The sequence below is a fragment of the Eutrigla gurnardus genome, assembly GCF_963514095.1.
Source record: "Eutrigla gurnardus genome assembly, chromosome: 17".
Lineage (NCBI taxonomy): Eukaryota > Metazoa > Chordata > Actinopteri > Perciformes > Triglidae > Eutrigla > Eutrigla gurnardus.
In genome coordinates this window covers 18623230-18640484 of record NC_139928.1, presented here as the reverse complement: position 1 = coordinate 18640484, position 17255 = coordinate 18623230, and the positions used below count along the sequence as shown (strand labels likewise).

The window sequence follows — 17255 nt, the reverse complement described above, 5'->3', positions numbered from 1 at the left end:
TAGAGCTTTCTAACCTTTTCCACTAGTCAAGGTGCTTTACACTGGATTCAGTCTGTTTACCCATTCACACACATTCACACACACACACACACACACACACACACACACACACACACACACACACACACACACACTCATAAACATTCATACACACTCATAAACAATCACACACACATTCACAGACACATTCACACACACACATTCATACACACTCACACACATTCATAAACATTCACACACACATTCACACACACTCACACACATTCACACACATCACACACATTCACACACATTCACACACATTCACACACATCACACACACTCACACACATTCATAAACAATCACACACACTCACACACATTCATAAACAATCACACACATTCACACACATTCACACACACTCACACACATTCATAAACAATCACACACATTCACACACATTCACACACACTCACACACACTCACACACATTCACACACACTCATAAACACTCACACACACATTCATAAACATTCACACACATTCACACACACACATTCACACACACTCATAAAAAATCACACACACACATTCATAAACATTCACACACACACATTCACACACACTCATAAAAAATCACACACACACATTCATAAACATTCACACACACACATTCACACACACTCATAAAAAATCACACACACACATTCATAAACATTCACACACACACATTCACACACACACACACACATTCACACACACACATTCCCACACACGTCCACACACACACTCACACACATTCATAAACATTCACAAACACATTCATAAACGTTCACACACATTCACACACAATACACACAAACACATTCACACACATTCACACACATTAATACACATTCACACACATTCATAAACGTTCACACAGATTCATAAATGTTCATACACACTCACACACATTCATACACATTAACACAAGTGATGAGAGAGCATTTATTTTCTTGTATCTCTCTGAAATGGTCTGTTTGAAATCCTGCCCCTCCCTCCCAAAAAGTCCAGTCTGCTCTGATTGGTCAGCTGGCCTTCCTCCCTTACCATAACTAGATAACCAGATAACCTGCTGAGGAATAGTGAACTGCTCTTCATCTAGAAGTCCATAAAGGACATTTACGTTTGTCTTCTCAACCCTGGAGACTTGTTTGCTGTTAAGTATTTTTTTTTTTAGATTCTTCTTCAAACGTCTGCTGACTTCAGATTTGAACCACTGTTACTATATATTTCCTCTACCATTGACTTTTTGTCAGCTACTGTGATTTAGGGGTGTTTGATCATTCCATCCTTGTGCCAATAAAACGACTCAGGAAACGAACGGAGGCTGCCTCCTTAAACAGAATGGATCTTTGTCTGTGACTATTAATGGCTCTGTGATCAGAGCTGGCTCGAGCTGGTAGCATCCCCGGCAGGCTGAGCAGTGCTTTTTCCTGCTCATTGACTTATGAGTGTACCACATCTCTGACAGCTGCTGTGGGGGCAGCTGTTACTGGCCGGTCCCTCTTATGACCTGAAGGAGGTCAATAAAACAACATACTGTCTCATTAAGTTGTCCACACAGAGTCAAACACGCTATTCTTGGATGTGAGATGACTTTCTAATAACTTGCAAGACATCAGTTCAGCCATGAATATGTTTATGTTTCAAGATATTTCTACTCATTTCTGTAGTATGTGTATCCTTTAGTGCCAAGACAAATGTTTTGTGCACCACATTCCTGGCTGTCTGGAGCTCTTGATATAGCAATGTCAATAACTATTTAAAAAAAAAAACATTGACTTCAAGGCGAGGGAACGTTAAGTTTGTAGTTTTATTTTAAATGTTGTTATTAAAAATTAGTTTTATGTTGGTTCATGGTTCCCAAAAAATATAAAAAGATAATAAAACATGTTTACATCAATAAAGTAATCAACCTGTCTGTCTGTCTGTCTGTCTGGCTGTCTGTCTGCCTGTATGGGCATCTACCGACTTCATACATGAAGCTTCACAACTTTGTCGTTTAATTCCGTTTTTATTTTAACACTGTCTGCAATGTATCAAATGTCTTAATGAAGGCGGGGAAATGCGATGACGTAGCAACGTTTTGTCAGCTTCCGTCCTGCGCTGTGTTTGTCAATAAAGTCTATTTTTAAAGCCCGCAAAGATGGCGGACTACGACTTGACAACCAGGATAGCGCATTTTCTGGACCGGCATTTGGTTTTTCCTCTTTTGGAATTCCTGTCGGTGAAAGAGGTAACGTCCCATAACGTCAAAAACACTGTAGTGGTTGTTTATTAGCGTGTAAGTATACGTGACAACGCCGCTGTAGTGAGCACAGACTCATCCTCTGCCGGCTAGCTGGCTAGCACTCACGTAGGACGGATCGCTCGTCAGCTAGCAGCTAACGCTAGCCAAACTAACGTTGAGTTAGCATGTTCTCCCCGGGTTAGCGTGGGTTCTCCCCGGGTTCTCCGTCTTCCTCCCACAGTCCAAAGGCATGACTATGAAGTGCCTGTAGGTGTGAATGGTTGTTTGTCTCTGTGTCAGCACTGTGATGGATGGGGGGACGGAAGGAGGGAGGGATGGAGGGAGGGAAGGATAGATAGATAGATGGAGGAAGGGAAGGATAGATAGATAGATGGAGGGACAGAAGGATGGAGGGACAGAGGGATGTAAGGAGGGAGGGATGGAGGAAGGGAAGGATAGATAGATGGATGGAGGGACGGAAGGATGGAGGGACAGAGGGATGTAAGGAGGGAGGGATGGAGGGAAGGATAGATAGATAGATAGATGGATAGAGGGACGGAAGGATGGAGGGAGGGAATGATAGATAGATGGATGGAGGGACGGAAGGATGTAAGGAGGGAGGGATGGAGGAAGGGAAGGATAGATAGATGGATGGAGGGACGGAAGGATGTAAGGAGGGAGGGATGGAGGAAGGGAAGGATAGATAGATGGATGGAGGGACAGAGGGATGTAAGGAGGGAGGGATGGAGGAAGGGAAGGATATATAGATGGATGGAGGGACAGAGGGATGTAAGGAGGGAGGGATGGAGGAAGGGAAGGATAGATGGAGGGATGGAGGGACGGAAGGATGGAGGAAGGGAAGGATGGAGGGATGGAGGGACGGAAGGATGGAGGAAGGGAAGGATGGATAGATGGAGGGATGGAAGGATGGAGGGACAGAGGGATGTAAGGAGGGAGGGATGGAGGAAGGGAAGGATAGATGGAGGGATGGAAGGATGGAGGAAGGGAAGGATAGATGGATGGATGGAGGGACGGAAGGATGGAGGAAGGGAAGGATGGATAGATGGATGGAATGATAGAAGAGGGATGCATAACTGGTTATAGTAGTGATTCTACTACTGTTTTAGGACTTAGGCTAACATGGTTATTGTCGTGTTGGTTTCTGACGTTGTCCTCACTACTATAGAGGACTAACGTTGACTTAAATCTGTTGAATGTAACAAGTGGCTTTCGTGACTCTGTTGTGGTGTCCTGTCACTGTTCTGTTTGTACAGTTGTTTCTAAAGTCGTCCTAAAGGAAACTAAATTTTATTTTTTTTAAGTAAAAAATGTATTTATTTATCTTTTTTACAGATTTACAATGAAAAGGAACTTCTTCAGGGGAAGCTGGACCTCCTCAGTGAGACAAACATGGTGGATTTCGCCATGGATGTGTACAAAAACCTGTACGCTGACAAGGAAATCCCACACTGTGAGTTAGTTTGTTCTGATTCAGTAGCATTTAATTCTGTCGTGACATCAAGCTTTTCAAACAGTATAGTCAGGGATCTTAGGCGCTCTTCATTTCCTCCACAACTGATGCAACAACATTGTGCTAATATGAGGTTTGTCTCTGTTCCAGCTCTGAGGGAGAAGAGGAGCACTGTGGTGGCCCAACTGAAGCAGCTCCAGTCGGAGACGGAGCCAATCGTCAAGATGTTTGAAGACCCAGAGACAACTCGACAGATGCAGTCCACAAGGTCAAAGATATCCATCTCTCTTAAATGATCACTCATCTTATTATGAGAATGCTCTAATCTGACATCTATAAATCTATTTGTTTTTATGCTTCAGAGACGGGAGGATGCTCTTCGAATACCTTTCAGAGAAACACAATGTAAGTTTTCAACGTTGTATCCACACACTTTGTTTTGTAGAGAGTGCACTGCATTTTAATCTTCTAAGGTGGGTTGCACAATGTGTTTTGGTTTCCATAACAACCAGCTGCCACTCAGAGCCAGCAGGACCATTGTCCAAGTCTCAGAATCTTAAAACATGCAACAACGCCCACCAGTGTGCTCATTATTCACTCAATGATCTGGCAATGTTGTTTACCATTGGTTTGAAAATAAGAACAATACATTGTATTTATAAAGCGTCATTACACAATTAAAAGTATATCGTTTATTTGTTTACTATAAGCTAAAAAGAGGACTTGTTGTCTCTGAAAATGAACAGGATTTGTTTTTCCTAAAAGGATGAAAGGTACGGCCACATTCCCCTCTCAGCCACCATCTGTCCGTCCTGCATCCTCTCAGCTTTGGCTTTCTCTGAGAAAGAAATCAACGGTGCTAGCAGTTTGCCAAAAAACAAAGGGTGATTTGTGTGGCTGCCCTCCAGGGCTTTAGACTGTGTAATCCCACATTCATTATAACTTTATTATTTCTTGTTCATTATTACATTCCTACCGGCTAAATCGCAGGTAGAAATGGCGAACATCTCTGTTGCTGATGAGTTTCAACCTTGTCCATTGTGCTGTTTTTTATTTCTCAGTTTCGACAAGAATACCTGGACACACTCTACAGGTACGCCAAATTCCAGTACGAGTGCGGTAACTACTCTGGGGCTGCAGAATACCTCTACTTCTTCCGTGTCCTGGTAAGTTAATAACAAGCCACAATAGATTGATCATCTATTTTTAACAATTGCTGCTCATTCTGTTTTGATTGATACCCTGATTATGTTGCTCTCTGCTCAGGTTCCTTCAACAGACAGGAATGCCTTGAGCTCTCTGTGGGGGAAACTGGCCTCTGAGATCCTGATGCAGAACTGGGAAGCGGCGATGGAGGATCTCACTCGACTACGGGAGACCATTGATAACAATGTAAGTGAATACTACTCTGGTTCTTGCAGTGATCTGGGTGTCGTTTTCTCCTTGTGGGTCTGTGTGTGTGTGAGTCATCATGGCAAAATGTGGACCTGCTGCCCGGAGAACTGCCACGGAGGCGGTTTTAAGTAACTTGCCAGGTGTTTACATGCAGCAGCCTCCATTTCTGGAAAGTAAAGCCAAAATCAAAGTGCCTTAAACTGTCATTCTCACTGCTGGCCAACAGGGGGCAACTCCTCTGGCTGTATTACATAGAAGTCTATAAGAAAATGACCCTTCTTTTCACTTTATTTATCATCTTATTGTCTGATGCAACGTTACATCACACCTGGATCATTCGTCTCCCCTCTCTCCTTTCAGTCTGTGAGCTCTCCTCTCCAGTCTCTCCAGCAGAGGACCTGGCTCATCCACTGGTCCCTCTTTGTGTTCTTCAACCATCCTAAAGGCAGGGACAACATCATCGAGCTCTTCCTCTATCAGCCCCAGTGAGTCTCTGTGCTTTCAGTATCACAAATAATGCCTTTAGATAGAATACAAGGCACATACACTGGCTCGATGCCGTGCTTTCATCCGTGTCATGTCTTTACATCTTGCTGGAGAGCGTATGGCTGAGGGACACGTTGGCTTTTTCACAAGTTAAAACTGATCCCTTTAATGCATATAAAGTCTTTTTAGATGGAAGGCCACCCTGCTGCTGTATTGAGTTTATGTCCTCGTGTGTTTCTGATTCAGAATATGCTGCTTTTGTTTAAAATTGTACCTCGTTATGTATTTACCGTGACTTTTCTTTTGGAGTAAATCGACTCATGCTACCCAATTTCGCTGTGGTGGCAACGAATGGTGATGCCATTGTGTGCTGCTTTTGTGTTTTTTAAGGTACCTGAATGCCATCCAGACAATGTGCCCACACATTCTGCGATACCTTACAACCGCTGTCATCACCAACAAAGACGTACGGAAACGCCGACAAGTGCTCAAGGACCTTGTGAAAGTCATTCAACAGGTACAGTCAAAGGCGGATTGACTTTTATCTAAAGTGGCTCAAGGATGTCCTCAATGTGTGAATGACGGTCTCTCTCTCTCTCTCTCTCTCTCTCTCTCTCTCTCACTTCCGCAGGAGTCGTACACGTACAAAGACCCAATCACAGAGTTTGTGGAGTGTCTCTATGTGAACTTCGACTTTGACAGCGCACAGAAGAAGCTGAGGGAGTGCGAGTCGGTAAGGATGGCTCCCTTCAAGTTTCCCCTTCACTTCCCCTGCTTGACAGTGTGTGTTTGTCATGGTGCATGGGCCTGAATCACCCATTAAAAGTGAGCTGTCTCCTGGGACTGAGGGGTAATATGAAGCTCCACTTTGCCATGGTGCTCTGCTCTCCTGAGCCCCCGGCATTTAACTTTGCAGCCATTCAGCCTCGGCAAATCCATGTCTGGCCTGATTTGCTGGCTCTTACTTTTATTCAGTTTGATTTTCAAAGCGGAACAGCTGTCAGATTTGGGGCTCGGTTGCCTTCTCTTTTTAAAAAACCCTGCACTTTTTTCTTTAACTTGTGCCATGGGACCACTTTGCGCATTCTCCAAGCACCGTCATCAACTGGCTTTCCCCCCTCTTATTAAATTATGCAGTGATTGTGAAGGCCTCGGCTACCCTGCCAGATACGCTGTGTGAGCATTCTGCTGGATCTTTATGGTCAGGGGAATTTACATTTACATGTTTTTGTTCATTTTTACTCTCGAGATCAAGAACTTGTCTTTAATTCAGTATAAAGCACGTTTTTTTTAGAAAGTAAAAAACGACTAAAGGCTTCTGTTTTGTAAAGATAACTTTTTGATTGCTCTATATTAATATCAGCAGTGGATACTGGTTTGTATGATGTGATAACAATTAGTAAATTGCATTGAACAATTAAGGCGTCTGTGGCTTAGCGGGTAGAGCGGGTCGTCCTTTAATCACCAGGTTGATAGCTGGATCTCCGGCTCCTCCTCCATGCTTCAAATGGGTTCCTTATTTTCATCATCACACACATAGAAAGACCCCCTAAATTTAATTGGATTTCTTACAAAATAACTGCTCCTTGTGTAATTATGATGCCACATCTCTTTCAAAACCCCCGACACTAAGATATTTAAGCTCCTTTGGAGATTTGAGGTGGTCAAACATCACATTTGACGTTTCTGTAATCGTTGCTTTAAAACCACAGATAGACGTCACAGCTAATCTCCTAGGAAACGCTCTATAGAGCTTCATGACGGGCGACGTGCTGCTTTTTCTTCGGCACGAGCTCAGTGACTGATGGAGAGACACCGTATGTTAACATCTTGTTGAGGACCGGTAAATCTTTAAATATTTATCTCATAAAACATGCATGTTTGGACAAAAAAAAAACAATCATCCAAACCAAAAAAACTCCTGTCCTATAAATACTGTACATTGTGATGCGGATGAGTTTTGACTCAGACATTTAAATGTATGGGTGGATAAACCAATAGCTGGAAATTCTGGCTAAACAGCCAGACCAGGGGAAATTCCAGCACATCACTTGTGGTTTCTGTGTGCTGCTATTATGTACTCTAGTACAGTGTTTCCCAAAAAACAAATGTCCTGGGTGCACACTTTTTAAAAATGACAAACAATCGTAAACCACTAAAATTGTATCCATAAATCGCAAAAAATAGATAAATATATATCTATATATTTCTATCTGCTGTAAACCGGCTGTTTCAAAGAGGTAGATGTTTGATAAATCTCTAAATCAATCAGTCTTTGTTTCATGAATGTGTAATTGAAAAGATTGGTCGGTACTAGCTGATGTAAGCACCCGTCATATTTGGTTTTCCAGGAAGAAAAAATGTTGGATTTTGATATAGAAATATTTTTCTTCCAGCATATATTGTTAAATGGGTGAAAAATCTGAACGAGGATGTGAACGAAAAGGGTTTAATTACAATTATGATATCAATCAGGCTCCCTCATGTGACTCAAAGATGAACTACACGTCTGAATGTTCAATAAACGACTATGGAAGAAATTCTGCATCTTTGCACATGCACATGTGTTTATATGACTGTATGAATTCATAATGAACTGTCAGAGAACTAGAACTATAAACTCAGGGAACACTTTGCCTTCTTTATGTGAATACTGGTGTATGAAGTGATGGATGGAGCGGTGTGGTGGTTTCCCTTCAGGTGCTCGTGAACGACTTCTTCCTGGTCGCTTGTCTGGAGGATTTCATTGAGAACGCCCGACTCTTCATCTTTGAGACCTTTTGTCGGATCCATCAGTGTATCAGCATCAGGTACGTTTGTGTTATAGGCCTTCTCGTCCGGAACAGCGTGTGTCCTGTCTTTGATTTCTGAAAAGGAAACGATGAAAGGCTCTTTTCAACTTTTCTCAGATGATTGATGTTCTCGGTGCTCCCGTTTTTTTAGATGTTATTCACGTCCTAGTTTTCTTTTACAAGTATATGCAACAGTAAACTGTAAAAAGGGACTTTTGAAGACTGGATTACCCCAAAGGATATTTACTTAACTGAAATGCCCCCCTCCTACTTTGCTTTCTCCACTCAGCATGCTGGCAGATAAGCTCAACATGACGCCGGAGGAGGCGGAGAGATGGATCGTCAACCTCATCCGGAACGCCAGACTCGATGCCAAGATCGACTCCAAACTGGTGAGGCTCTGCGTTCACTGATCCACCTGCAGTCAGATGAGCTTCAAATCTCTGAGCCTGCTGTTAACAGCCCTGTCTGCTGTATGTCAGGCCAGTGTAGGTCCTAATATAGTTGTGGCCATTTATTCATTTTGCTCTTGTAAGATTGAAAGTATGTAACTGGTGGTCCTTTTAACACGTTTCGGTAAATATCATTTTTTGTGAATTTGTCCCTCAGGGTCACGTTGTTATGGGCAACAACGCCGTGTCGCCGTACCAGCAGGTGATCGAGAAGACCAAGAGCCTGTCCTTCCGTAGCCAGATGTTGGCAATGAACATAGAGAAGAAAGTGGCCCACAGCAACAGGAACGAGGTAGAAAAAGCCTCAAAAATATCTCTATATATAGTGTGATGATGGAGAGTGTGTTTGAGACGTATCTGAGTGAGGTAGAGGAGAGAGAAAACCCCCCCAGGGGACCTTCATTTACACATAAATTCAATTTTTTGTTAAATGTATTTACTTAAAACACTCAGAAGAGTGCAGTTTTATTGTCACTGGAACAAGTCGCCTGATTATTTATGAATTTTACAACAAAAATCACAACTACTTTTACGGTTTTCCCTTGCTAGTGCAATGTCTTTGCAAAGCAACGCCTCAAATGTGTTGCAATTTTTATTTGAAAAGCTGCTGTGAAATCAGACATTTTCATCTGCAACAATCTCCAAAAAAAAAAAAAAAAGCCTGCAAAATCCCGGAGGACTGCCGAGAGCCAAAAAAAGATGAATAAAATATATTTCATTCCATTTCTTTTAAGCATCAGTTTAAACTCTTTGGAGTTACGATGTTCATGTTGGCTTTTTCAAAAATACAAATGTAGAAAAGTCACATCACTCTCATTATAACTCACCTGTCAGGCTGTGCAGACCTTTTCTCCTGTTAAAACAATTAATTCTCCTAATGTTTATATCCAACATTTCATTCTGGGAACATTTTAATTTGAGCGATGCGGTCGTCTGTCCAATCTGTCAACATGGTTTTTGTCCTGTCCATCATTTTGAGTGAGAAGCTGACAGACGTCTAATTTTGGAGCAAATCTCTTGTTTTATAAAGTATTTCTTCTCATGTTTTTCTCTATTTGTGTGTTATTTTCTCAGACACCAAACTGGGCGGCTCAAGACTCTGGCTTCTATTAAAATGGGAAACGGCTTCAAGAGGATGCAGATGCCTCTGATGGATATTATCTTGGCTTCTTATTGAATCTGTTCATTTATCAGGTTAGCAACTGTATTATTTAACTGGCAGCTTCACTTCTCCAGTCCTGGCAGCAACGCAGGACGAAGGGATTATTTATTAAACGGACACTAATTTATTTGGAATCTTGTTTGTAGTGCTCATTTCTCTAACATTAATATATTTGGTTTATCGATCCAACCAGAAATGTCAGAAAGGAACATTAAACATTTTTCTCCTCTTCAGAGATTTGTTTCTTCTTCTGTTAATATTTGACCACTGGATGGCGCTGTTGGTTCAGTTTTGTTTCCTGCCGTCTGCAGCAACAACAACAAAAAGCCTCTGATCTTATGGCAAATAAGATGCAAGAATGACTTGTCGATTGAAAATAAATGCTGTTGGCATGACGATCAAATCAGGGGGACAGAAGTGCAACAGCAGCTCTGATAACACAGATCATGCATCGGTCACGGCTGGCTGCGTCTGCTCGTTGGGTAAATGTTTAACCACACCTTATTTCTGAACACGACGCCGCAGAGCTTGATCCGTTTCAGCGTATCCTCAGCAAATATTTGGCTTGTGTTGACGGTATGTTATACCAGTCTTCAGTAAAGGTTGGGAGTCAGTCAAGGTTATTTATTCAGCACATTTCGTACAGCAGGCAACGTCCTCTAAAATATAAAGAAAAAAACAAATGGGTAAAGATCATACATGACAAAGACATAAGATAAGGACATGTAAGATAAGAAGACTTACTCAATTTAAAGTGTGTATTGATAATGACGTGTAACCTGGACCTGATGGTGCAGATGCAGAGTTTATGTCACATTAATGACATGTTCAGAGAAAAGACGAGAAGTCCATAAAAATGCTGTTTTCTGCCTGACTCTGTCATTACGAGGTGCTGGCAGGTGTTCAGGTAAAGAGGGGGCGGGCCCTTCAGCTTTACCACCCTTTGGTCCATGTGAGAACTCTTTCTGATGTTCAGCCTGGGAGTGGCTAGCCACGCCTCCACACACACACACACACACACACACACACACACACACACACTTGCACTTTTCCAAGACTCAGTAAAACACAACAGACACACACACACACACGCCAACACACACACACACACACACACTGTGGAGCTGACGTGGGCTGAGGTCTGCACGGCTCCTTTCTCCAACAGCTGGTATCCATCTGTGGTTGCCGTTGCTCTGGCTGCTGCTGCTGCTCCTTCCTGCTGCTGAAGGCGCCCAGGCTCCCCCGAGAGGACTCGACCCGGCCCGCTGCAACCCATTCATGAGCTCTGCTGCAGCCCCAGTCTGGCAATCACACCCAGCAGCGAGGCTCCACCGGTGACGAGCAGCGTGCTCCCCGACCTTCAGCATGGATATCCTGGCGGCCTGGGCCGTCACTAACCCCGCTGTGGCCCAGCTCCTCTGGGTCCTGGCCCTGGTGCTGGCCACCCTCCTGGTCTGGCTCTTCTTCTTCTGCTGCTACAGTTGGAACCAGAGATCCTCGGCCTCCCTGGAGAGGTACCTGGCAGGTAGGTTGGGCCCTCACCTCCCCTCTCACCTCCCCTCTGTGGGTGTGTGGAGGCCTTGCAACAATTGATGCTGCTAACTGTGAAGTTTCAACTTCAGTTCAGGCTCCGTTCGAGGCGGAGGAGTGGAAACGCCAGTCCTGTTATTGTAAATTGTTAGTGTTTCCCTTCCAAGACTGCAGTTTCCACAGTTTCCAGAAATCGCCAGCTCGCGTTGGCTCTGCCTCCGTTTCTGCGGTCGGAGCAGCTCTGATTACTGTTTAAATGTGCCGTTTACCCATGTGAGAGGATATAATAGCTCTTTCATACCGTTTGCTACAATAAGTCATTTTATTCTTTTAAGGTTGTTGCTGTGAGCGCTCACAGGCGTGCTCTTCTGTTTTCACCCAAAAATGTGCAACTGCAATTTAGTGTCGTACCACACTTCCACAATGTGAGCTTAATGATACGTTATAAATATGACCTGATGATGTAACATCATGGGGCAACATCTATCGTCATGGTAACCGGCGCGTCACTGCAGGAGCCTCTGTCATCTCTGCTGCGCTTTCCAAATTTTAAATCAATGTCACTTTTGTGTCTGTTGTTTTCCGTCTCAGGTAATATCTGTGTGTTTTGTGTTTTCCACACAGTGATGACAAAGCACTCCAAGTCCAAAGCTCCGACTCAGGTGAGAGTCTGTGAACCCCTCCATGCCTAACATTCCTGTATGACCACGTTTAATTCCTCCATGTGCTGTCTGCTGTCATTATCACAGCAGCAGGACAGCCTGTAATGCCTTCTTCAGGCTCTAGAGGTCCTCGTTCACTTGCACTTCCCTCACAACCTTGTAGAGTTTCACTGGTTTAAATGTCATAAAGATCATATTTTATGTTTTTAACTTGAGCGACCAAACCGAACATCTTTAGAGAGTTCTTTCAGGTTTTAAATAACAACGCCTCCATTTTTCAGTTTTCAATAAAGCCGCTTTGCAGCAATTAAGTGGTCCATTAGTCGATACTTTGATATAAATACAACTCGCAGTGTATCCTGTTGTTACATTTCATGGTGTGTCCCATTAATAAGGGGAAGTGGTGCATTCAATGTTTCCATCATAAGAAACAGAGTTTCCTCATAAAAACAAGAGGGAACAGTCATCTGAACCTGACGTGCAACATTCAGCTTTACGCATTCGCCTCTTGGTTCATCTCGTTTATAGCATTAACATTAAATCTATGTATTGCAATCTGGCGGCAACCTCCAGTTCTGAAAAGTGAAGCCAAAGCTGAAGCTCTTTAAACTTGCAATCTCTCTACTGGCCATCAGGGGGCGACTCTTCTGGTTGAAAAAAACCTCACATGATTTATTATCTCTGTAAACATTAACATGAGTTTATGGTCTCAATCTCTAGTTTCAAGTCTTCTTCCATACAGCGTGATTTAGTAACTTCTGGTCCGTTTAGAGTCAGATAGACTGGTGTTGACTGAGATGTGTAGCTCAGTGTGTCTTGGCACCGTCGTCCTGAGTGTTGTTAACACAGTGGAGAAGCACTGTGCCGTCATTGTGTGTGAGAGGTTTGAGAGACTCTGAAAAGCCTCCATGAGTGAAGCCCTTTGTCCGTGTGGCAGTAGCACGCCAGCGGAGGTCCGTGTGGTCCAGCAGCAGCAGCAGGGTTCGGACAAAGAGACATGCGAGGTCTCTGTCTGCAGAACAGCTTCAGACCGTAAGTCGTTGGTTTGAATCCAATCACAGAAACAAATCGGCTACACTCTGGGGGGAAAAGTATTTGTACCCAAATATCAACGTTTGGAGAGCTTTTTTAAATTTATTTGTGGGGAAAGGTAAAAACTGTATAAGCATGCACCGCCATGTCTGGAAATAAAAAAGAGAGTTACAATCAATGTATTGAGAAAAAAGATTCAATAGTCACAAAAAGAGGCCGTGGGAGGAAGGTCAGAGGTCACAGAGCGGAGCGGCTCACATCTCTATCCGACCCACTGTTCCATATGTGCATGATTTCACGAGCATAGGATTCAAAAACGCCATGAAAGAAAGGATTGTGGGAATGTCACCCAAGCATTCTTTGGGTTTGAATTTGGAGCAGAGAAAGGTACGGTGGCCCAGAGGGCCCAACGCAGCCGAACACAACAAATCTATTTCCTCCGCTTGTTTGCATTTAGTCTATTTCTGTGTGTTTTCTTACGATGAAGTTTACCGAACTTCCAAGAGGACTAATACAATCACTCCTTCCATTAAAATATAATAAAGTCTTCACTGCTCATTACGGCACGATGGGATAAGACAGAATGTTATTCACCCTGAAGGAAGTGAGTGGCAGCTCCTCCCTGATTCACAGAACGGTGGATATAGAAACAGTGGTGGAAGAAGATCTCCGAGGTTTTACCAAACTAGAAATACTCAATTATACACGAGAATACAAATACAAAATACACTTAAAAAGTAAAAGTTCTTTTAATTTTTAGAAGGGGATCAATCGTCTTAATTCCAATTATCTATCGAGTCTAGTAAAAAGTACAATATTTCCCTCTGAGTAGTGTGGCAGAAAATGGAAAAACTCAAGTGAATGACCTTGAAATTGTACTAAAGTACTTGAGTAAATGTAACTGTAATTTGACACTGATATATATATAAGCTGTTCTCATGCTGTTATGTAGGAACGTAACGTACTTCATAGACACACAGGGATTTTTCACTTGGGTGCAAAAACTTAATTTGATGATTTCAGCAGCAGAAAAAAAAGAAAACAACATTTGTTTACCTGACAGCCTTGATCACAGTCACTGGCCTCTGAATAAAGAGGCTTTTGTCCGGCTGAGTGGTTGTGTGCCAGATATCAAGAGCTGCTGTTTAATTGGACGGTGGATTTTCCTGAAAGCCACCCTTAACCTTTTATTGGAAACACAGAGTGAACTTGGTTCCATGATTGGAGGTTATATTGGGATTTTCTTCTCTTTTTTTTCTTCCTAAACTGTATTTTAGCCAAAATGGGGGAAGCACCAAACTGAGACCTTTCAAAATAAAAGCAGCTTCTCAGAGCTGACACAGTAGGCACAACTCTGCCGTGATGATGGGGTTGCTGTGAACGTTACAAACTTGAATGCGTCTTGTAATTTGCAGAGGAAGAAAAAGCCCAAAGAGAAGCCGGTCGCTTGTGTCCAGCCGGAGGAAGCTGTGGTGAAGCCGGCTTTGTCCCGGGGAGAGGAGCCGGCGTTCAGGAAGAGGAAGAGACGACCTCTCCGAGTCGGCATGGAAACTGTGACTGCAGTGAGATCACAGAAGGTGAGGAATGAAAGGCCTCGTTTCCTGGCGTCTCAGGCAGAAACAACTCACGCAGGTTAACTTTTTAAACTCCAAGTCAAAGAGTGATGACTTTGCTTTGCATTTGTTTGCATTGGTATGAGTTGGTTCCACATAGAAAGTACTTTTGCCAAACATTTCTGTGTATTTTGGCTTTGAAGGCAGAGCATCCATACTGACTTCACCTATGCTTTTTATCATACATGAATGAGTTTATTTTTGGAGCAACTTTAAGTATGTTATACATATTTTTCAATATATTTTAGTGCACTTAGTTAGATTTTATAATCCCTTCAAATGTACTAATTTAAATTGAGTTCAACATTCCTTTCATGCACACACTTAATGAATGTTCAGCATCATATAAAAGATGAGGACGTATTCAGATTGAGTGTTTGGTTTGTGAGCTGCAGCGTCCCTCGTCTTCCTCTCTGGACGACGAAGCACTTGGTTGATCGGGTTTGACCCGTCAGCAAAACCCCTACAAATCTGGCACTGGTGGTTGGTTTGTGAATTCATGAACGGGCCCCCGCTGCTTCTCCTAATCATGCAGTGTAGGGCCACACAAACGAGCCATCTATCATTCATGGCGCTGCGATTGCATAACGGCTCAGCGTGAAGGTTTTTAATTTGGAGCCCAGAAGGATCCCGAACAACACGAAGGGGCATAAACAAACTGGCAAGTCAAAAAGGAGAGTAAATGGAAGAGATTTATTGATTCATACGTTCATTCGCATTTCTGACCTTAAAGGTGAAGCGGAGGTCAGCTGGCCGACACATGCCGTGTACAGATGTGATGATGGATGTCATAAAGTCTCTCATGTTTACCGTCATTTTCAAAAACAGCATTTAGGACTCACAGGAATCAATAATTTGTGAATCACTCAGTTGACAACATGTAATTTGATGTGACTATATATGGGAGAAGCTTGTTTTTAAAGATTGATGATTTAACTTCCAATTTCAGTGTTCCAGTGTTCCCATTGTTTGTTTGTTTTTAAAGGCCGTTGACAGTAGTAAGTGACAGTATGTAAAAACATTTGACTGTGATGTGTCAACTAAAGGAAACCAGAATTTTTAACCTGGATTCATATTTTCTGGAAATGCCTGTGAATGAGCACATATTTAATAACAGAATGAGAATTGCATTTGCATTTAAACGTAAAAAATCTTGTAACTTGTAACGTGAAAATAATTATCTTGATCTAAGTAATCATTTGGGGAACTTTTATCATGGTATTTATTTATTTATTCATTTTACCATATTAATTTGTTGTATGGAATTTAACGATACACATCTTGAGCTGAGCAAGGAAATCTCCAAAATGTCCACTTTGATTACTATCAATATTCTCAAGTATTGACCTGTAGTGTCTCCCTTTAAAGTAGTGTTTACACTCCTAGAATAGGTGTAATCCCGACATGTATCCCAGCAGCCATCTGTTTCCAGGCAGACACACAGATGCTGACTCAGCAGTCGTGTATTGGAACAGCATCCTGAAGGTGTGAAGTTCAAGGAAACACTAGCGTGTAAATACAATTTATTCACTCGACACGAAGAGGAACAAACAGCAGGCTGGTGTCACAGAGGGGACGCGTCCTAAATCACTGTGAGGAGCCATTTAAACGTCCGGCTGGTCTGAGCTCAGTTACGCAGTCAGACCTGATCCTCTCCTCTCGGCTGTAGTGGACTATTATAGACCACTAACAGGGGAGACTAGTGGTCCCGGATCCTGAACAGCCAGGATACCGCAGGACGCAGGCGCGACTCCCGCTGCAGCGGAGAAGGAGGAGGAGGAGGAGGGGGGGGAGGACGGTGATGCTCCTCTAACTTTGCGCGGATCTAACCGGGACCAATCCTCCGACGGTAGCCCGCCACGGCCGCGCACATTCCGGCTCATCTGGGAGCAAACAGCACGTCGTCCTGGAGATCTGTGCCGTGAGTAAAGCAGGAAAACAAGATTATTCATAATGCATGTTTTTTTTTTTTTTTTGCCGCATCGCTGACGCTGTTAATCACATGATTTCAGTCATTTCATTCACGCAGATTAAATATCAACACTATGAGAGGTTGTTTTTTTTCTGCATCATCCTAACCTGTCAAGCAGCAGGTGCGTGATCTCCTGATCTCAGGTGTGAGGGTTATTCTTCTAGGAAGGATCCTTATCTGTCCAGTGATGATCAACAGATCTGATCCTAATGAAGTCTATCGGTTGATCACAGTTAAGAGGGGAGAGGAGCCTTAATCAGCTGTCACGGTCTATTCACATACCGGCTCTCACCACTTAACTTTCTTCCTTCTCCAAGTCCGGATGGCAGCATACTCCCTCCACCTCCCCGGGGTTGCCTGGTAACTACGGCTCAACTTATGCTTTCAGCTCGCCTGGCTGAAGGCCGTACAACAGCAGAGCGACGGCAGTGTG

The 17255-nt window shown here is 43.1% G+C and overlaps 2 protein-coding genes across 2 annotated transcripts in view; both read left to right on the top strand.

Moving 5' to 3' along the window:
- The first annotated feature begins 2139 nt into the window (after positions 1-2139).
- eif3eb (eukaryotic translation initiation factor 3, subunit E, b) lies at positions 2140-10246 on the top strand. The gene is made up of 13 exons (XM_084031894.1): positions 2140-2261; positions 3609-3726; positions 3877-3994; positions 4089-4131; positions 4788-4892; positions 4993-5118; positions 5482-5606; positions 5998-6124; positions 6239-6340; positions 8308-8417; positions 8689-8791; positions 9009-9143; positions 9926-10246. Exons 1-13 carry the CDS (start codon positions 2172-2174, stop codon positions 9962-9964), a joined length of 1341 nt encoding a protein of 446 aa, XP_083888020.1. The 5' UTR covers positions 2140-2171; the 3' UTR covers positions 9965-10246.
- Positions 10247-14662: 4416 nt separating this feature from the next.
- The window catches only part of pleca (plectin a), an 82153-nt gene continuing 79560 nt past the window's right edge, over positions 14663-17255 (top strand). The window contains exon 1 of the mRNA XM_084031761.1: positions 14663-14814. Coding sequence (XP_083887887.1) covers positions 14782-14814 — 33 coding nt within the window. The 5' untranslated portion in view covers positions 14663-14781. The remainder of the gene's footprint in view (positions 14815-17255) is intronic.

What these genes read in the sequence shown, in the direction of transcription:
- eif3eb (XM_084031894.1), top strand. Translation starts at nt 2,172, where the DNA reads ATGGCGGACTACGACTTGACAACCAGGATAGCGCATTTTCTGGACCGG. An exon ending in AATTCCTGTCGGTGAAAGAG is followed by an intron (nt 2,262 to 3,608) that starts GTAACGTCCCAT and finishes TCTTTTTTACAG; the next exon opens with ATTTACAATGAAAAGGAACT. An exon ending in TGACAAGGAAATCCCACACT is followed by an intron (nt 3,727 to 3,876) that starts GTGAGTTAGTTT and finishes TCTCTGTTCCAG; the next exon opens with CTCTGAGGGAGAAGAGGAGC.